The sequence below is a fragment of the Ammodytes marinus genome (genome assembly GCF_949987685.1).
Source record: "Ammodytes marinus genome assembly, chromosome: 22".
In the NCBI taxonomy this organism is placed as follows: Eukaryota; Metazoa; Chordata; class Actinopteri; order Uranoscopiformes; family Ammodytidae; genus Ammodytes; species Ammodytes marinus.
In genome coordinates this window covers 6,984,250-7,006,174 of record NC_137226.1, presented here as the reverse complement: position 1 = coordinate 7,006,174, position 21,925 = coordinate 6,984,250, and the positions used below count along the sequence as shown (strand labels likewise).

At 41.2% G+C, this 21,925-nt stretch overlaps 2 protein-coding genes across 2 annotated transcripts in view; one reads left to right on the top strand and one right to left on the bottom strand.

Moving 5' to 3' along the window:
* btbd11a (BTB (POZ) domain containing 11a) overlaps window positions 1–7,284 on the bottom strand; it is a gene marked incomplete at both ends in the record, with an annotated part of 190,793 nt that extends 183,509 nt beyond the window's left edge. Inside the window, one exon of the mRNA XM_080050896.1 lies at window positions 6,384–7,284. Coding sequence (XP_079907022.1) covers window positions 6,384–7,284 — 901 coding nt within the window. The remainder of the gene's footprint in view (window positions 1–6,383) is intronic.
* Window positions 7,285–11,960: 4,676 nt separating this feature from the next.
* cry1a (cryptochrome circadian regulator 1a) lies at window positions 11,961–21,769 on the top strand. Its single transcript, XM_080051253.1, has 14 exons — window positions 11,961–12,905; window positions 16,579–16,687; window positions 16,803–16,945; window positions 17,105–17,289; window positions 17,408–17,496; window positions 17,719–17,859; window positions 18,342–18,653; window positions 19,163–19,314; window positions 19,465–19,667; window positions 19,969–20,070; window positions 20,184–20,282; window positions 20,555–20,623; window positions 20,776–20,882; window positions 21,069–21,769. Exons 1-13 carry the CDS (start codon window positions 12,748–12,750, stop codon window positions 20,874–20,876), a joined length of 1,863 nt encoding a protein of 620 aa, XP_079907379.1. The 5' UTR covers window positions 11,961–12,747; the 3' UTR covers window positions 20,877–20,882; window positions 21,069–21,769.
* The last annotated feature ends 156 nt before the right edge of the window (window positions 21,770–21,925 follow it).

Below are 21,925 nucleotides of genomic sequence, written 5' to 3'. Positions count from 1 at the left end.
GACCTCATATCAAAAGTGAAACCAAACTTTCTGCATGGCCAGACACCATCTGGGGTAAGGTAATATTTCTCTTTTAACAGCAAAAAAATACTAAGCTTCAGAAGTCATTTTGAAAGAAATTTACAGAGAACAAAATAACCCATATATTGCTTACATACCAATTAAAGCAGAAATAGCATTAAAACCGATTGTTCCACAAGAATCTCTGAAGGATATAACATTGAATTACTTTTGTGCGCTGGTGACAGATAACATCATATAACACAGTGTGCATTCTGACAGCTGCTGTCAAACAATTTCTGTGTCGACATCAAAGGGAGTCGCAGTGTGAATCCCCGTCCTGACCCGTCTTTCATCAAATCTCACAGTTGGATTATGTTTACTTCCAAAAAAAAAAATAATGTGTGTATTTCCTCACAATGAGTGTTTAGGTCCTTTTTGAGATGGTGGCAGAATTGTTTTCATTGATTCTCCGAGTGTAGAATGAACTCATCAAACCGGTTAACTCCAATACCGATCTGGCCAAACGATTTCAACGCCTGTAGTACGAGGTCAAAGGTCAACAGATGGAGTTGATTACAAACTCAACGCACCAGTCCGTCTTTCAACATGGCCGCCATGATCGGTCAGTGAAAAATGTTAACATTAAGGGGCCACAGGTAGAAAAAACAGTAAGAAATGTTGGATATACTGCACATATGTGACATTCTGGAACTTTCTTACATTGCTATTAGAAAGTACACATGATAGGTATGCAGCCATAGACTGTATATAAAATACGTGTTAACCCAAATGCACATTGCGGCTATAATTCATTCACAACTCAACATATGTGGCAGAACGATGCAGATGTGTGCTAAACAGACGCTAGCCAGATGCTCTTTTGAGTTCCTGTGTTGATTTGTACTACACAGAACCAAAAACAAGTGTTGTATATTTAGGTATATTATCTCTATATTCATGTTACTTACCTTTACATGCTTCAAAAATGTTGCTGCTTCTTATAATTTTAGCTAGGCTAAATATTTATAATGAATGAATCTTCCTTTGTTTCTAGATGAGATGAACCCACAACTGTATTGGTCAATTGTATTCAGAAGCAAATAGTTTTGTAAGAACCAGAATTTCATTCTGTTTTTCTGAAGGCAGACATCTTTGTTGTGTGGGTGTAAAAAAAGTATCAAGGACAAAGTGACATAACGCGTTTCTTTGTCGCACTGCTCAGAGAGGGAACTGCAAAAAAGAATTGTCCACAGGTCTGAATGCTCACAAGACGTTTCATCCCGACCACACAGAATGATGACATCACACATATTCCGACGAGGAGGACCTGCACAAACGGGTATTAAAGAAAGTGAATGAGAGGATTTATCATCTTTGTTCTCTCCCCTAGCTCCCCCGGTGTTTCCTGTTTTTAATCCCTAATCTTAATGACTAGCAGATAAGCACAAACTGTTAATTAAAGAGAGCTGCGTAATTACTCTATATCTCTAAGGGGAACCTGCGCCAAATGCATCTTCACTGCCACCTCCTCCAGCTGACACACTCCAGCCTGTTTTTTTCTTTCTGTACTTATCTACCTCACAATATTAAAGGTGCACTATGCAGTTCTAGGGAAGGGGGATTTATTTACATTTGCAGAGCCTTCAGTTAGTTTACAAAACTATATTTACCCTACATGTAATTCTTGGTGTTGAATAATTCTATAATCATCTCAGAAACTATTCTTTAATGTGAAAAGCACACACAACATTTTGGACGACACATTTGGACTCCCTTAGGTGTTATGTTGACTACGGTGACCCATATACTATACCCTGTTTTTCTTCACAGGGCGAGGATGTGGCACAATAAATGTACATTCAAATTTTGTGTGAAACAAATCAACAAAGGTAAAACTTTTTTTTTTAAATGTTTTTAAATATAATTTTTGGGCATTTTTATTCTTTATTGATAGTGCAGAGAGACAGAGGTGAAATGGGGCAGAGAGGGGAGTGAAATGACATGCAGAGAACGACCGCGGGCGGGAATCGAACTCGGGTCTGCTGCTGGGCCCAGCCCGGGGGGGGGGGGGGAGGGGGAGGACGCCCTACCAACTGAGCTAAGGGCGCCCCAGGTTAAACATTTTCACAAAAATATTGGTGACAAGATTATTACAAATTCTGAAAAAAACTAAAAATATCAAAAGATGCCCTATATACCGGTGAAATAACCCATATATGAAATGAAAGTCCATACTTCCACACACCACTACCATGAAAGGAAAACTAGAAATGGAAGCAGCTCAGAAAATGAATCTTGCCCTCAAAAATAAAAAGCAACTTCACAATTACTGATCACTGCTGAAAATAAAGCCAGGAGTTGGGGGGGGGGGGCATTGTGGGTAGCACACTTGCCTTTTGGTCTTATAAAATTATCATGACATAAAAATCCATCACAACAACAATCTTGCCTTCCCCGGGTGAACCACATCTCCAAGCCAGAAGGACGGCAATCTGTCAGCTCATCTGCGAGTCCACACAAACTAAGGCGAGGGAAGGGAAGGGACATGGCGCAGAAATAATAACAGACCGGACAACAAAAGCCCACTGCCAGAAATCATGTGGTTATGAGTCAAGGAGCTTATTAAAAAAAAAACTGTGGACAATAAATATGCAAACACCCGAGCCCGCCCTCTAGGAGCAAAACGCAATATGATATGGTGTGAAAGATGGAGAGAGTGAAGAAGGAGGGAGAGCAGAGAACACCCCACTGTTAATTTAATAGACTGGACTATAGCAGGCTATGCAATTCCATTATGTGGAGTCATTTGTCCCACAGAGGGTGGATGGGTTTCTTTGGGGAGGAAGGTCACATCAAATGACATACATTATCAGACACAATTGAGTTCCATAGATATAAAGATATTTGAGTTCCATAGAGATAAATGTCATTTGGAAGCTATGACGACCAAGATGGTATTGTTTCTAATTGGATGTTCAACATGCCTGAGAAGACAAATACACATAAGAGATAAGCCAATATTTTCGCATAAAATATTTGTTCAGTACTTTGCCAAAAGTTAAAGGTGCTCAGAGGAACTTTCCGTTCTTGTTCATTCTTGCACCCCATTTGGACAAAAGCGGTATTGTTTTTTACTGCCCTAGCTGCTGTTTCTGGGTGAGTGTACCCATAACAAAGGCATAAAGAAGAACTATACAAAAATAGCATTCTTTGCACTGATGGTCTTGTTTGCTGTAACATGAAATGTATGATCAACAGAGGAAAAATGAGACTGTTTCAGAAAAATGGTAAAAGTTCCTCGGAGCACCTTTAAGCAAACTGATTCGAACCATACATCCGCATTGTTGCATTTGTATGGTCGCCAAGAGAGTCATGTTATTGTTTTAGCACGATTTAATTGTGGGCCCCGTAGCACAGAAGGAATAAAGACTAAAAAAGTACAGAAGTTAAGATACAGTATATGGAAGCTTGGATTGGTCAATCCAAGAAACAAATATGATAAAAACTGCTGCTTTTCCGAAGAGTCCACCCACGTCATTGGTGAGTAATTTTGATAGGAAAATTACAAGCTGTGATTTAGTCATTGATACCACATTGATACCAGAACTTGAAACCTATCTGCCCATCCTCCAACTGCCTGCCTATCCCTGTACCTGTAGTTGGTTTACCATATTATAGGTGTTACTAGTATCAGAATTACTGCAGTAAGTAAGCACACCAACACAAAAAAATCATGGAACACCTACATGTACAGCTTGAATCTGCACAAAGCTTTCATACACACAGTGCCCACATAATGTTTTTTTTTCTACAGCATTAATGATACAGCTCTAGACTAACCTATTATGTGCCTGTTGGACTGCAGCATGTAGCACAGAAGACAAAGGGACATGCAGAAAAAGCCTTGCATTTAGCCTTGCTCCTTAGTCAGAGCAAAGAGGGTGTCACTGTACGGAGTATGGAGCAGCGTGGATTTTACTCATTATGTGACGCACAGGTTTTGTTCCCCAGACGAAATACCAAACACGAGGCCATGTATCTTAACCACCACTTCTTTGGCTAAACATAGAATCCTTTCAGCTCTGTTCCCAAAGGCTCAAAAAATAATGTTAATTTTGTGAGGTTTCGAGGTATTGTTCTGTTGGCCATAAAAAAAAGAGACAAATACAGTGGAGTCAGTGATTCTGGAGAATGCTTGTTGTCAAAATCAGTGAATATCTCCTCATGATCCACTACCTACGTACTGTGTGTGCACTATCAATAAAAAAAGCATTCTCCAGAATCGCTGATTACACCTTTAATTATTTGGCCCTGCTGCAGGTCAAGGACAATTTTCAAGACATTCTTCTGTTGGTCATCAAAACCAGAGACAAATAGCCTACACAGCATCTTTAAATGTTAAAAAATGTTAAGATATTTGATATCATGATATAAAATGGTGCACTTTTTTTTTTTCAATCCTCACATTATTTCTTTCCTTCCCAACTGTCACAGAATGACATCATGCTGTGTCGCGTGAGTGCAAAACGTAGCCTCCTCTGCACCATCAGGAAATGATGCGTTCAACAGGCAGTGTGTGGAAGGGGGGGGTGTGTATGTATGTGTGTCCGTGTGTGTGTGTGTGTGTGTGTGTGTGTTGGTGTGTGTGTGTGTGTGTGTTGGTGTGTCAGGCTCTGCATCCATTCTGCAGAGGAGATTCCTGCCTGTCAGCTGCAATTCTGAGACAAGCGGTCGTGTGTGGCTTCTCCATGCCCACGCCAAATATCAATGTCAAATGAAGAGGTATTGGAAGATAGATGAGAGGGGATTAAAGGGTGAAGGAGGAGTGTCCCACATCCGGCTCAGAGCTGCAACAATTAGTGGAAAAAATCAATCACACAATCGTTGGAATACGAATCAGTCAATTATTTTGGTATTAAAATTAATCGTTTCAGGTATTTTTCAAGCAAAAATAACAACAAATTCTGCTTCCAGCTACTCCAGGGTGAGAATTTGCTATTTGCTTTGTCTTATACATTTTTTTTCTTTTTATAGTCCAAACCATTAGGGCATCCGCAAACCATTTTCATTATTTATTCATAGACTTTTGTTTAGTCGAACAAATGCTCTTCCCAGTTCATAATCATATTTTTGGAGGTGATATTTACAAGATCAAGGTATAACATCTCTTAGACGGCAGTCCAAACTCAAAAGATTTTCAGATCTGTATGATGTCAAATTAGAAAAACGCTACAAATATTCACTGTTTGTCAGATTCTAAATGCTCTGGATTAAAGAGAACAACCTTGTTGTTTGAGACAAACTACTTCTGACACTATCACTAATCTTATACTCTATTGGTCAAGCCAAGCATCTTTGCTGTCTTTTAAATGCTGAAAGAAAGCAATCACCCCTGCCACAATTTAGTCAAAGACCTGCACTATGATGATTTTTGGTCAATATCTATAGTGCCCAATGTTGGCTCTCAGTTTAAGAATACACATTTTCAAGTCCCTTCTGCTTTCTGGTTCCAGCCAACTACTCATGTTTTGGATGAGAGGACCCGGGCCCACACACACTTGACAGCTTACACCTTCTGGAGTGAGAAGGAAATAGCACGACCAACAATGCCAGCAGTACATAATGTAAACACAAATCCTTTTTTTCTGCAACATCACGGCTCACATATCGTCTTCACACACACACACACACACACACACACACACACACACACACACACACACACACACACACACACACACACACACACACACACACACACACACACACACACACACACACACACACACACACACACACACACACACACACACACAATAAACAATCATTAACCCTAACATTCTTGCCTCCAAATGAAAGTCTGACAAACACAATAGCTTCAAAGAAATACACAAGTTTGGGCTTGTTTGAACCCTTTTTCGAACCATAAATACCTATTGTTGCTTCAGGTGCTTTGAGACGGTTACTATATCAGTGTTGGGCCTTGAGGTCCCAGCATATAATAAACACACACTAAAGACATATTACACTTTTTCAACTTTTTACCCTTTATACCGAGTAGATCATCATTTTGTGCACTGCGTAAAAGTATCTTCTCAATCAGATTTTGAGGCTTGGTCAGAATTATGCCCAACCAAAGATGCAAACCACTTGTTTAGATGTTACTGCGAACAAATAGACATCCATTTGAATGATGCAGTAGCCTAATTGTTTCAAGTATAGGCCTATGACAGACAGCGAATGATAATGGTAACACTCATTTCCCCTGGCATGAATGGACCACCAAGTTGACAACAGAGTGTCAAGTCAAACATCATATTTCAACAACGAATCACCTATTGCCAATAATTCCCTCTCTCTTTTTGAACGTTTTTCCTTACCGCTTGAATTCTTGCCACAGATGAGGTGCTGGTAGGGCTGCAGCAGACCCCAGACCTCCGAGTCGCCGTTGATGGCTTGCTCCAGTGACTCCAGCGTAAACTTGGGCACGCCGTTGTCCCTCTCCACCAGCGCGCTCCTCACCACCCGTCCGAACACCTCCCTGAACAGGCTCTCCACGCAGGCGGTCAGGTATATGGCGGCGTGCTCGTGAATCCGGAGCGCCACCCGGCTGTCCACCATCCACCTGAAGAACTTGCCCACGGAGAACACCAGCCCGCAGCGCTGCGACTTGCCCCGGCTGAACTTGGTGTTGTCGCCGCCGGTGCTCATGTTGTAGAGGGACAGCGCGCTCAGAGCGGCCGTGATGCAGTTGACCGAGATGGTCCACGACAGCACCACCTTGATGGCGCTCTGGATCTCGTACTTGGTGCATTTGGCATAGCGCAGGCTGAGCCGCTGCGCCTCCCGGGCCACCCTCACCAGAGCCCGGCTTATGAGCGCCGAGAGCCGCGCCAGGAGCTCCGGAGGCGGGTTGAAGCCCACCACCATCAGCTCCTCGTCTTTCCTCAGCGCGCCCTCCACCTCAAAAAGGCTCCATGGCACGTCCTCCAGCTCGGGCAGCTTGGCGCACTGACCCCCCGAGCACTCCAGCACCTCCGTGTCCCCCTCCAGGACGGTGTTGACCGTGTCCAAACTGTTCTGCCGGCTGTGCATGGATCCCGTCAGATGCCAGCAGTTGTTACTGTTACTGGCCCCGAGGAGCGAGACGGACTGCTGCGTGTCGCCGGAGCAGCACAGCGACACGCTGGACGACCTGACCGAGTCCGCGGCTCCACCATAACCAGAGTCAAGCGTTAAATCCTCCAGCGTCCTCACGACTGTCTTACCCTTGCCTGCCATGACTGCACCGCATGCTGTTGGGTATGGGGGTATGCCTGGTCTCTCTCAATTTAAATGCCACAAACTCGATTTCTTGCTCTTTCCCCCCCACTCTTATTACTTAATTGTATTTCCCAGTTTTTGGATAAAGCGAAAAAGACAAAAGTGAGACTGTACTTTTAAATCCTTCTTTTAAAGGCTGGATGTCTTCGGTATCCTCTTGTCCACAACTTCACTTACATGCGTAACCCGAGAGCGCACGAGCCCTATAGTCCGCGCTCACTGCAACAAGCGCATCACAGGCAAGCAGCATTCTGATGGAGAGGTGGAGCCTGGAGCCACCGCGGGGTTTGGAAGGCAAGCCAATCCAAATCTCAATCAGCTCTGACTGCCACTGACAAACCTGCCTGCTATAGTGCTATACCTTTCAGTAAAGGGGCTATAGCTGGTGAAAGATGTAACTGCAGAGTGAGGGAGACACAAATCTATAGGCTATGGCAGACTGTGCCAACCCTATCTGTTATTTGCAGCCAGTGTATAGCTGCTGCAGTGTGTCAGGATGATGAGAGGTGGATTCTCCCACGGAGGAAACATACTCTGTTGGAATGTGAATGCGAAGAAATGTGGAGCAGTGGCACATAGCAACACAGCATGGCAGCACCAACACAAAAACGATGCATATTCAACATTTTGATTTGAGCTTTAGGCTCCCATATGAAACTGAGAAAAGAATCATATAATGTATGAATGGTTGGGAGGGGACAGGGACTCGAACAGAGATTTTTTTTGTCAATGTCAATAATTTTTCAGGGGTGAAAGGTCATGCAATTTGTTTACTCCCCTTTCTTTCATAGATTAGTCACTTCACACTTAATCACAGCCGCTCTGTTGGAGGTCATGTTAAGGGTGTAGACTACTTGTCTGCAAGAGGAGCGCAATGTATTTATACGATTTAAGTACAAATAAACTTATATGAAATACATTTTAACCAGAATATTGGCCAATACTTTAAATAAATAATTTTCACATTTAGTACTTGTTCAAAGCATTTTCTTCAATGTAATAGTTTTTTGGCATCTGGGCGAAATACAACATTTTTGAATGAATCTCTGTTCTGAAAAGTGCAATTTATCTGAATGGCTAAAACACTGAAATACTGCAGTGAAAAGTTGTGGTGCATGTTGTTGTGGCATGCCGCCCGCCCTTGGTTGATCATTTTGAAGTAAAGATGTGAAAAAAGTGGATCTTCTGCAAGCAAAATCAGCTTTTTCTTGAGGAACACCCATACGCTCTAAGTGCCAGATCCCCTATAAATATTTGAACTGTTCCGAGCACATCATCATCGAGGCCAAGCTTTTTTTTGTGAACCGTCCGTAATAACTCAAGTTACTTCATCAGGATGTTTGCTGGGAGATTTTTATTCTCAACAAACAATTTTTTTTTGGTCGTGCCACGGAAAACAAAGAGCGAGTGAGAGATGAATGCTGAAGCCGTGCTGTGAGGGAACAGTTGGTGGAATGATGATTCATCCATTCTGCTGGGGCTTCTACCTTATATACGTCGGAGCTGGACCGACCATCTGTCCACACACAATGCCTGCCATCATGCCACAGGCCCCACCTTCCATATTTCCCTACTAATCATGCAAGAAGAAGTGTAAAAAAATGTACTCTGATTTTTTTTTTTTAATTATGTGTTATGCTCCACTCTTGCAGAGGAATTGACAGGGAAAAGTCAAAACAAACCATGCCAGTATCTTAAGTGTCATTGTTTGGCTGACATATCGTGTACAAGTAAATTAAAGGTGGAGTCAGCGATTCCAGAGAAACGCTTGTCAAAATCACTTTATGGCAAAATCATGAATCATTGAATATCTCCTCATTCACTGTGCGCTGAAAAAGAAATCTGGTGTCAATACACAGCCTAGCCTCTGTCAACATATGTATACGGGGGCCCACTGTAGCTAGCAACATGCCCGTTTACAGAGCCTAGGCTGTGTATTAACAATGGATTGTTTGTCATCGCGCACACACATGGTAGCGGATGTTGGGAAGAGATATTCACTGATTTGGGCAAAAGTGATTTTGACAACAAGCGTTCTCCAGAATCGCTGAATCCACCTTTAACACACTGCAATAATGTATGTTTTATCGCAAGCCAACACCCTCCATATGGAAACACATTTGTGCCTCTTTTTGAAGACACTTTTGTTCAAAGAGGGACCAGTTTGGGAAGATTTTAGCTTGTCTGTATGTTTAATTATTGAACTATCAACATAAGACATGATAGGGGAAATCGAGATAGGAATATCTTACATGAACTCCGCAGAGAAGATGAATGATTCATTTCATTTTCAGATTAAATGACTAGAATGCATTTAGCATAAAGAAACTCTTAAAAAGTGTAAGAAGAGTTGTTGAGTCCCTCTCCGTAAGCAGATGTCACTATTATCACGCCCCCCTTCCTCCAGTCTTCCGTGAGCTCTTGATGCATTGCAGCATATCTTGCTGACTAACTATAAGGTAAGAGCGGTGTGGAGGTGTGGGCAGCTGTCAGTCGCTTCCCAACATGCACTGCGGTCCTCCCAAGCTTGTCCTTTGCCGATTAAGCGTTGGTTGCCTGGTAACAGCAAAATGATCATGATTTTCCCAGCAAGATGATACATTGGGAGTGTTTTACCAGCAGAAATGAGTGTATCACATAAACACGCGTTTCCCTGGTTCCTTGGTTCGGCTGTGCACTGCAGTCACATTTTTTATATTTGGCAAATCATTAAACCGGGGGGTTTTAAAAAGCGAATTGCTTTGTGCTCATGTGTAGGTTGACAGCATCTGAAAACAGTATTATTCAGGCATTGGTCAAGCCCGGGCTCAGCTCTGTCAGGTTCTCATCAACACTCTGGAGACATTGGAGGGCATCTTTGTATACTGCAAGTGTTGTATGCTGATCTCTTTTTTTTTTTTATCTGCATGCATTGGTGTGCTTTTTTGTTGTTATTTTTGTATCGAGTCTATTTTTTATACATTGTACTATGGATCTTCATGTGTCCTGAATAAAATCATATATACAGTATATACTACTCTGTTATCAATATTGTAAATCCTTTTTATTTTGAATTACAATGCATTTACTCTTTCTTTCTCTACTGTGACTGCATGGTTTTAATAAATTAAATACATTTTTGCTTCTAAACTATGGGCTTTGTTTACTTCAGTGTTATAATATTATGCAACAAAATAATATGTATATGTTCCTCGCCATAATATCATGGTTCTGTGGAGATTTGGACCTATAAAGTGATAAAAGACTAAAGAAAAGAGTGCAGCATTTATTTCATACATCATGTTTGGCTGTATTAGAGTAAGTTATCAACAGACAATAGGGAGGGCGTTAGTGGCATGATGTCATACTGCCACTCAGTGTTCAAAAGACGGCACTACTTCTATAGTCCACGGCTGCACGTAATCTATTGCATAATTACAAACCATTTTATGTAAGAGGTTGTTGTGACGCATTGCTAATTTAGACATACGAGGAAACACTTGACATCAAGAAAAATAAGATATTGTTGTACATTATACTTATACTACTACTTGAAAAAATCATACAATATCAATGGCGGCGTGCTCAATACATCGCTACTAACTTTTTTTTACTACCGTATTATAGCCTACTTTGAATTTGCTTGCTACTTATTGGAGTGTGACTTTATATCTGATACTCCGTCGCCTTTGCTGCTGTAACAATGTAAATTTCCCTTCTGAGGGACGAATGAAAGTTTATCTTATCTTCTATTAATAATGATAGGCTACTTCTATGATTTAGTCATTAATGCATGCGACTTACTTACACAAAAGTAGATAACTTACTTGCACCTTCAACAATTAGGTGATTAAAAGTGCTTTGTATGGGACAAGAAAAAAGCAAGCACACAAAAAAAAAAAAAAAGTGTAGTGCAAGACACGAAGACTAGTAAGAAGCAGAGGTAAGAAAAAGTCTCGTTGCAATGACTTAAGTGCCCGTTTAGGCTGGAACACTATTATGCTGTAATGTACAGTGTACCTCCTCGTGCAGTTTTATTAATAGACCCTATAGTTCTGCACCATGGATCATATAATATCAAATGCGTCAGTGAAGGGAATACTACAACACGCGCACGATGACGCGTGAGGCCAGTCCGCGCATGCCCGTTCATAGCTCATGCCGCTTTCATGTGCTCATCCGGGTCCTTTTCGCGGTAAACAAGCCAGTGGATTGCAACATGTTTACAATTTTACTTGTTTCCACCGACTTCAAAGTGTATGTGCACACCATATACAACTCTAACGTGTTCATGTTTTTGTACCTTTGTTGTCATACTTGAAAATATAATTAGTGACATGAAAGTGTAATGTTGACCTCCGTGTAACCTCACCTTATTGACTTGCCAGCGCTTCATGAATCAGCACACTAACGTGCTGATGCCGTTCAGTCTACAATATGAGGTCAGGACTATGTTTAATTACATAAAGTGTGCCACAAACGGTGCATGCATGGATGGTGATAGCTGTGTCGTCTTTTTTTGGGGCAGAGAAAAGCACGCAGCAGAAACGTGACAAGGCTGATCCAACCCACTCAGCGGGTTGGACCAATCAGAGAGCTCACGCTTATCAACGTAGGCGTGGGGGCGGAGTCACGGCTTGTAGGTGCGGTGAGACCAGACGACGGCGTTGAACGGTTGACTCGCAGACTATAAGGGATTTTTTTCCGATATAACCACTCGAAACAATTGCTCGGTAGCGAAGGAGACGGTTCAAACGAAGCGAGAATGATTTTTATCAGCTAAGTACCTCTTCTGGTCAAATTAAGACGACGAAAAAGAATATATCGCAGTTAGACATTGTATTTACATTACCAGCTTTCGCAGCACCCTGTCTGCCACCGTGTCTTGTGGTCGTTAGCAGAACCTACTGCCTCATATTTCAGGCCAGTTAAGTACTCTTGTTTTTCCAATTATACGCAAATTAAGAATAGTACCGGTCTACCTAATTGTGTTGGTGCTTTTGTATTTTTTTTATCGATTTTTCGCTATTCAGACAAAAGTTATACAACCAGGGACACTGCTGCCCTTTAGCAAGACAGGTCCTAAAGCCCGCCGGGTTGCAGGTCGTCACGTTGCCGTAGAGCGCGCGCTGTCTCGTGCCCAAATGGTTCAGCAGCCAACAGTTTCTAAATTCTTCGACATTATGGAAAAGGTCCTGTTAGAGCAAGGTTAATTGCAAAGTCTGGACTGCATTGCTGAGAAACGACGGATCGTATGCTAAACAAAGCATACGAAATATTTCCCTTCAAGCGTCTGGATATCCAGTGACCTAGTTTTTGTTGTTTTTATTTTTTTCTTGGATATATTTGCACTGCCTCTGAGTCGAAATAGGAGGAGAAACACCCCGAAAAGGGACTTTTCTTATCATTCAAAAACGTCAAAAGGACTCGTCCAGTTGAGTAATGGTCATTAACACCGTCCACTGGTTCAGGAAGGGCTTGCGGCTCCACGACAACCCGTCCCTCAAGGAATCTCTGCTGGGAGCGGACACCATCCGCTGCGTGTACATCCTCGATCCTTGGTTCGCCGGATCTTCCAACGTAGGGATCAACAGGTGGAGGTAAGCAATCTATCCAACAGTCCAGTGCAAACACACATGTATAGTATATGAGCAATAGGCTACTACACCACCATACATGCAATAGGCTACTACACCACCATACATTTTGCTTATCACTGTGCCCTAATCACATATAGATGCCTCACACAACATTACCAACGCCTGACACACTTAAGGAATTGACTAATGCATGGTGGATTTGCAGCTTTTCTTTGTCTTCTTGTATATGAGCAGACAGCATATGGTGTCAAGGACTGCTGACAAGATAAGAAGCAATTTCGAAGATGAAACACTGAAAATTAGGAAATCCTGATTTGACATTTTTGGACCAGATTGTCAACTGATGATTCGAATCATGCATGCTGGCTTTCAGGGGACAGCCCTGCTCTACTAAACCATAATAATGATCATCAACAATATATTGCAGTATCCCTTAAAGTTTACCACTTAAAGCAACACTTCCCTTACTCTTTTACATCAAAGATCCACCATTTTATTAGAGTTCACACGGCAGCCGCTTATATGTGACATTCAGATCACTTGATATCTCTGCCACAGGAATGAGGGTCTTGGCAGAGTTGGACTTTTCCAATATCTTATGCAACTAAAATGTAGCATCAGAGATGGAAATAGAGAGAGATGTCTTCTACTCTACGCCCCTAGACTTAATTAATTGGCCTCATTTGCCAGAGCTGAGAATTAACAAGATTTGTTTTATAATCTATTTGCATTCTTTCTAAAGTTATTGGAGGTAGACAGTTCTTCTTATAGTTTTGAACTGTTTGGACTGACAACATTTCTCGCCTTGTCCCCAAAAGACACAGGTGAATTTGACCCATTCCCCTACATTTTACTGGTGAATACTAGATGCATTCCATTATATAGTACTGAGATCATTTACATGTGTGACAGCATCAATGTGTGTGTACTTGTATACGTGCAAGATAGGGACAAGCTGTTTTAAAATCTGGCGACAAAAATAAGTCTATGAAGTCGCTATGAATGGACACGACTGAGGATAAGGTTACTAGTGGAGCGTTTGCAGACCTATAACCTACCCTGGCTTTGTCCTCCTTTCTAACCTCCCGTCCAGCAAGCATTCTGAATAAACCTTCAGTGTTGTGTGGAATATTTTCAAAACAGTTGGTATCTTTTTTAACCCAGCTTGGTCTGTGATTCAGACGTTTATTTATCACAACCCCACTAATATGTGCAGCTGTCGCCTAGAGACGGCGTACGTTACCACATATGGTTGGAAAGCCCAGTATTTTGGGCACATTTAGCTCCTGAGGTTTACAGTACAGTAGGTGTGTCGGTAGCTGGATGTTTGTATTTCCTTACCGCTGTTTGCCCTGGTTTCAGCTGCCCTCCCTCCCATGCCGTCACTGACTAGACTTTGGTTGCGTTCCGAATCGCATACTCTTTCTTTTTTCTATTCTACATACTACATCCAACGATAAAAAGAATCTAGTTAGGATGCAGTAGGCATACTATTGGGACATACTTTTCTCTATTATTTCATCATAACATTGCGCCTTGATCTTGCCTCTTGCTTTTATATCCGTCGCATCCCTGTTTGTTTTCATATGGAGGCTTCGTCGATGTTACGTCACTTCACGTGCGCACTGGATTGTGGGTCAGAATCGCCCAAATAGGATGCACTTTTCAACACTAACAATCCGGGTACTTCTAACCATCCTAAATCTGGCCACAAGAATCGGGACATCCTAAATCTTTTTTCTACATACTATATAGTAGAAAGTATGCGATTCGGAACGCAACCTAGGACAGCAGCAGCAGCAGTGAAGGCGCTCCTGTTATGGAGCTTCCATGTTGTCCGTTATGCAACAGCAGCAGCACATGGTGACGCAGACCTAACACCCACACATTGTTGTAAATACTACTACCTAGATTCAGTCAGACACACACATGGAATAAAACCTTCCTTCTCTAAAACATTAAGAATGCACACAGAAAAAAAGCATATGGATACAAATCTCTGATTTTAAAATGATGAGACTATACCTTTTTCTTTGTATAGTCAAGTCTGCCAAAAAGAGGTGGAGGGGGGGGGTAATCAATACTAGATAACTTAAACCAAATAACTTTACATATCCTCCAAAAATCTCCACACATGGCACAAGTGGGTCAGTGTGTGTGACCCTTTTTGACCTATCTAACCGTGAGCAACAACCAACCAATCCCAAATAAGCTGCTATAATATGATAGCTACATTAATAAATGTTTGCTTGAAAACTGTTAAAGCTAATCAACAGAAATACGCTAAGTGGCCCATGATGACACACCACAAACTTTCTTTACTTCAGGTGGAATAGTAATGAAAAAACAGACATGTCTTTAGGGATATAGTGATAATATTAATTTTGATTATAATAATGATAATCACAGAAATAATAATTAAATTAATAAATATCTCAGAGCTTTCTTGCCAGATAACAACTGCTGACCACTCAACCTACCCTTTAAATTAATGTGACTTTGATTACCTTTTAAGATAATGTTGCTCCTGCACAATGTTCTATTAGTTTCTATGATTTCTTTAAAATAGTTATTTTGTTATTATTTTATCACTGTTTTTGTCAGTCAGTCTTTTCACCGTCAATCTGGGAGGTAAAGAATGCAAGCTGATAGCATTGAGAGTGACCCTGGACTTAATATAAGTCTTCAACTGAGATGTTAGAAGGCCGTTCAATGGCCGTCAGATCAGACTGCAGTTAAAACAGCTTCCAGATGTGAATGTGTTGCCTGTGTGTGTGTGTAACTTTTGGAAGGTGGAACAGGGTGTTCCTTGAAAAAACTTTGCTCAGTAAATGATCTGACTGAATAAAAAGTAAGGACTACAAGAGAGAAAAAAAACAACAACAATCTTTAACATTTACCAGTCGAATGTGTTACTGAGACCAGATGACAACAAGTATTGTGTCAGTAAAAAAACGTGATAATGACCTTTGTTTACAGGAAGCTCCCACCTACGACCTTTTGGTAGCCATAGCAACAGCACGGGAAGCACCATATTACTGCCGCTATGTCTGCATGCATGTCTGGGCCTGTGGCTTGTGACTGTGCCATGTTTACACACTGTATTTCTTATTTATGGAAATATAAAGACAGAAGCACAGTATAAATTATGTTATAAAACAAGGATGAAAAACAGTTATTTTAGTTCTTAGGGTAAGAAACAGTAGGTTTGGTTATGTTGATGTCACCGTGGCAATGAGTAAACCCATGTGATTCCGGGTTTGTTGAGTCATCCACTGTGCATATCCTATTCTTTTGCCTTATTACACTAAGTCGGTAGCACTTGGATATTCGTGCAAAGGAGCTGCTATTCGGCTGTTTCAGGAGGAAGTATGCTGTCAGGATTACAATGAAGAAAGGTGCTTTAAGGAGAGAGTAGGTTGTTTGAATGGATTTGGCTTTACCTACTACCTTTGCTGCATACAATTAGCATATCAAAGAGTTGAAACTGCTGCTTCATGTCTTGTACAACCTGAAGCAGTCATTCCCACTTTATATCAGTGAGTTTTCTTTCTCCTCCGTTTACAGCTTCAACATCACAAGCGCTCATAACATTGTAACATGCATCTAATATTCAGTTGTGTATTGTTACAATAAGTGTTTTAACCACTTTTTTATTCCTGTGTCCTTCCAGGTTCTTACTGCAGAGTCTTGAGGACTTGGACGCCAGCCTCCGTAAACTCAACTCTCGACTGTTTGTGATTCGAGGCCAACCCACTGATGTCTTTCCCAGACTTTTCAAGGTGACACAATCAACTGATTTGAAGCTTAAGCCCCTTTTAAACATGGTGTGCAAATACTGTTTAATTTACCTTGTAGCTCACCTTTTTATATTTTTTTTTATTCACTATCTCCTAGGAATGGAATATTTCTCGTTTGTCTTATGAGTACGACTCTGAGCCTTTCGGGAAAGAGCGAGATGCCGCTATTAAGAAGCTTGCCTCTGAGGCCGGAGTGGAGGTGACAGTTCGCATCTCCCACACACTCTATGATCTGGACAGGTGAGTGAATATCCGCCAAACCATCTGAGGAAGAATATATGAATACATGTAAATTGTAAACAGAGTTTACATTTCTCACAAAAAATAGAAAATTGGTTAAAAAAAACCTTTATCTATATCATGTCTTCAACTCATTCTGTTCTCCATTCACTCCCATAGGATCATAGAGTTAAATGGCGGTCAGTCCCCGCTCACCTACAAGCGGTTCCAGACCCTCATCAGTAGAATGGACCCAGTGGAGCTTCCCGCCGAGTCCATCACAGCTGAAGTCATGGGCAAATGCACTACACCTCTGTCTGACGACCACGACGACAAGTTTGGTGTCCCGTCATTGGAGGAGCTCGGTTAGTGAGCGTTGTAGAAAAAAATGAATTAAATTAAATTAAATTATACTGATTTTAATGAATGGTTTATGAATAAACTGAAATTCAATGTTTTGTTTTTTTAATGTCATCCTCGCAGGTTTTGATACTGAAGGTCTGTCCTCAGCTGTTTGGCCCGGAGGAGAAACCGAAGCCCTGACACGACTAGAGAGGCATTTGGAGAGAAAGGTCAGTCCAATCAGATAAAGGCCAGATGGGGAACTGTTTGAACATGTCTTTAAACAAGGATTCTGCTTACAGTTTTGTCATTTAAAGGAAAAACAATAATCTTTTCCAGCTGTTTACTGCTTTATCATGTCAACCATTTTTAGATAGCTTATCTGCCTATGTTACAGCCTTGATGAATGTTATGGCATTATATATCTGACCATGTTACTGTGTTGTCATCAGGCGTGGGTGGCCAACTTTGAGCGACCCAGAATGAACGCCAACTCGCTGCTGGCCAGCCCGACCGGCCTCAGCCCGTACCTGCGCTTCGGCTGCCTCTCCTGTCGAAACTTCTACTTCAAACTGACAGACCTTTACAGGAAGGTAAGTCACCCAACATATCCCAACATGAAAAGAATGATTCTAGTACAATCTTAAAAAATAAAAACAAAATTCCATTCAATGGGCTGAAGTACCATATTCTCACACTTATAAGATGATATTATTTTTCTGAATATTAAGCTTGATGAATTGGGTGTAACATAATATTATTTGCTTCCAAGAAAACATTCACAAGAGCATTTAGTCTTGTTAAATAGTTAGTACTGGCTCCTACAGAGTGATATTGTGTTCATCAAATAGACCAATTATTGTGTAATGTATTGTGTATCTCACAATGTATTTTGAGATGAAATATCCAAAGCTGTCTTGCTTAAGTGCACTGGCTCCCTCTTGAGGCGTGATGTTGTATAGTCACGATTCCAATGCAAATGTCAGCAGTCAAGTAATAAAACCTTTATATGAGGAAAATTGTGTGTTTGTCTGTTGACAATAACACGCTCTGCCATTTCTCCTAACCCCACTAGGTGAAGAAGAACAGCTCTCCTCCTCTGTCGCTGTACGGCCAATTGCTATGGCGCGAGTTCTTCTACACGGCGGCGACCAACAACCCGTGCTTTGACAAGATGGAGAGCAACCCCATCTGTGTTCAGATCCCCTGGGACAGAAACCCCGAGGCGCTGGCCAAGTGGGCCGAGGGTCGCACCGGCTTCCCCTGGATCGACGCCATTATGACCCAGCTGAGGCAAGAGGGCTGGATCCACCACCTGGCCAGGCACGCAGTCGCATGTTTCCTCACAAGGGGAGACCTGTGGATCGGCTGGGAGGAGGGCATGAAGGTAGGCCGTGTTCAACTCCTTCTTTCTGGATATTTTGAAGTATTTAAAGGTTTTTGCATTTTAATGTCAGTTTGAATAGATGTTAGTCTATATTTTCCTGCTGGCTCTAATGGACAGTTTTTTTTATCAAATTTCTGTCTCCATAAAAAACACTCCTAATTCTAATGCGACCAGGACATATAAGGTAAAAGAAATCTGGTTATAGAAACTATTTGTCCTTTAATTTAAGTAATGTTTAAAAAAAAATGCAGGGTTTTTGCAGTGTCAATTATATCTACAGAAAGTCATATCTCACTCTTATTATTGCTCTTCATCTTTTGCAAATTTCTTTTGTTAAATAAAAAATAAAATAATTAACCAAATCTAGTTTGGATGAAAAAAATAAAAAATAAATTACTAAGTTTGGTTCATGTGATATTAACTTAATCATCTCACTATGGCCAAATGTCGAACAGCACATTTTGACACTCAAATGTCTCCACTAACACGAGTCTTGTCTGTATCATCAGGTGTTTGAGGAGCTGCTGCTGGATGCAGACTGGAGTGTGAACGCAGGCAGCTGGATGTGGCTCTCCTGCAGCTCCTTCTTCCAGCAGTTCTTCCACTGCTACTGCCCCGTGGGCTTCGGCCGACGCACAGACCCCAATGGAGATTACATACGGTATGTTGACCCTCTATCCAGGCCTAGATTTGGACCTCCTTCTCCCCTGAATTGCACTATGGAAGCTTTTAATTGCATGAATGCTTTGATGCTGAAATACCCCACCCACACAGCTACAGTCTCATTAACCCTCTCCATGTCCTCATTCAGGCGTTACCTGCCCATTCTGCGAGGGTTTCCAGCCAAGTATATTTACGATCCCTGGAACGCTCCGGAGAGTGTGCAGAAGACCGCCAAATGCATCATCGGAGTGCATTACCCCAAACCCATGGTGCAACACGCCGAGGCCAGCCGCCTCAACATCGAGAGAATGAAACAGATCTACCAGCAGCTCTCCTGTTACAGAGGCCTCAGTAAGAACGCAACACTACACACAGTCTTTTCTCACAACTGTCTTTAAAAAAATAAGAAGCAGGGTCGACAGTTTAATTTTCCTGAAAGTCATTCATCTAAAAAAAAAAAAAAAAAAAAAAAAAAGAAGTGTGTAGTTTTAGAGGTTTGATGCAGAAGCAGTTTCGACCAACTTCAACTCCTCTAGCAGGTTTTAACTATTGTAACATTTCTTACCTAAGCCATTTGCTTGGATGTGATGCTGTCTATCTTAAGCAACTAAGCATTGTATAAGCTGATGACATGTGTTGTCCCTCTCCTCAGGCCTTTTGGCTACAGTCCCATCGAACAGCAATGGTAACGGTGAGGCGTCGTCAGACATGGGATACCCGGCACAGAACACACACAGCGCTGCAGCTCCATCTGGTGAGTAACATTATAACTTGAAATATTTTTCGCTTTCTTGATAACTTTTTCTAACATACCTTGCAGTGAATTTGTGTCTGTGGAAAATATAATTATTTTTTTTTTTCTAACAGGCTATCAGATGCCGGTTCACTCACAGGGAGACTGGCAAAGTGGTGTCATGATGTACATGCAAGGAGATCAACAGAACAACAGCAGCTCACACCAGCAAGGTGAGGACCCTGCTACTACACTTTTAATTCATTCATTTCATTTGTCTGAATACCTTATGCTCTTGCCCAATGCCTTTATGCACCCATTTTTCCTCATGTATCACATTTTTCTTATGTCATCCATGTTTTTCTCCGGGGTTCTTTTTACATAAATAAATAATAATCATAGATTCAAAATGTTAACATAAAACAAACAAGGCAACTAGTATATAAATAAAATCATGCTTGTGTTGTCAGGCCCAAATAACTTTTCTAATATTCAAATCTTGCAGGCACAAGTTCCAGTTTGTTGTCATACGCCCAAGGCACACAGCAGATGCTTGCCCCTTCAATTCAGAAAGGTAAGAACTGATATGTCTTAATACCATAAATGTTGTCAAATTGCCCCACATTTTACCATAGCAGATGGTATAATAAATTAATTGTATATACTTTTTGTCAGTGCTGCTTCTCTAAACTGGCCTTCCCCCCCCCCCTTTTTTTTCTTTTATAGCACTTGAACTCCACTGCCCCCCTCAGACTGGTGGAAAACGGCACAACGAAGACTCTGGAAGTGGCAGGGGCCCCAAAGTCCAGAGACAGAGTAGCCACTAAAAAAAGGTTAGTTGGTGATACATAGTAAACTTATTCCAACTAAAATGTTTTACAAATAGAAAAAGAAAGAAGTATGACTTTGTGGCAAAATGTAATCATTATAGAAAAAAAAGGTCTAATTTATACTTGTGAACTTTGATATGTCTTTATTGGACATATGAGTCATTATGTGTCCTTTCTTTCTCTTCTCAGGAGTGTCTACAGAGAGCCAGTCACACAGATTACACTGACAACCGTCAACATGGACACTAAGACTGAAAAGATGTTTTGTTTCCTGCACTACACTGTTGCATAGTGTTCAAGAGGATCATACAATCCACATTCACAAGATTCTCATGTAATGGGAGTTAACATTATCTTATGGACAGCACGGCCAGTGCTGACGTCACTGGAGCGGCTGTTACACTGTGCTTATATGTTTATTGTTAATATTGCAGGGACAAAAATGTCCTTGTTTGTATGTATATAATGAATTTGAACTCGCATACAACTTGTACATATTTGGATATTGTATGTGTCTTCTTCTCTTTGTGTAGCCATAGACCCATTGATATATTTTTGATATAAGAAAAATCATTGTGGATGGATCTTTCAATCCATCTATCAATTAAAAAAATGAAAGCATTTATAGATTGTGCATTCCAAAAAAATTGAGATATCTTGTATTCTTCTACAGCCGCCTCTCATTTATTCAACTTCCCAGTTTTTTCCCCTTCAAGCCGTCAAATGTATTTATAAACCGAAGTGTTTTGATAATTGCCTATCTCAGTACTAGTTTGACTGGTTTTATTCCTAACAGAATACAGTCTTCATATCATGGTGTATACCCGCTGTATACCCTGCTTCACTTGCTACTTGTTCATTCTCAATGTGCTTGTTGAATAAAAACTTGGTTAAATATACAAATGTTTTCAGTCTATTTTTTTAAGCTGAAGTTATATTGTAATAATTCAAAGCTTTGGAGAAGAATTCCAATTAAATGAGCCCGGTTGGTGCCCAAATTTTACTCAAGCACATTTAAATGTCATGTAAATATTGACTTCTCCTGA

Coding starts and splice junctions, on each gene's coding strand:
- cry1a (XM_080051253.1), top strand. CDS start 12,748: ATGGTCATTAACACCGTCCACTGGTTCAGGAAGGGCTTGCGGCTCCAC. Junction 17,290..17,407: donor CCCGTCATTGGAGGAGCTCG/GTTAGTGAGCGT, acceptor TCATCCTCGCAG/GTTTTGATACTGAAGGTCTG. Junction 17,860..18,341: donor TGACAGACCTTTACAGGAAG/GTAAGTCACCCA, acceptor TAACCCCACTAG/GTGAAGAAGAACAGCTCTCC.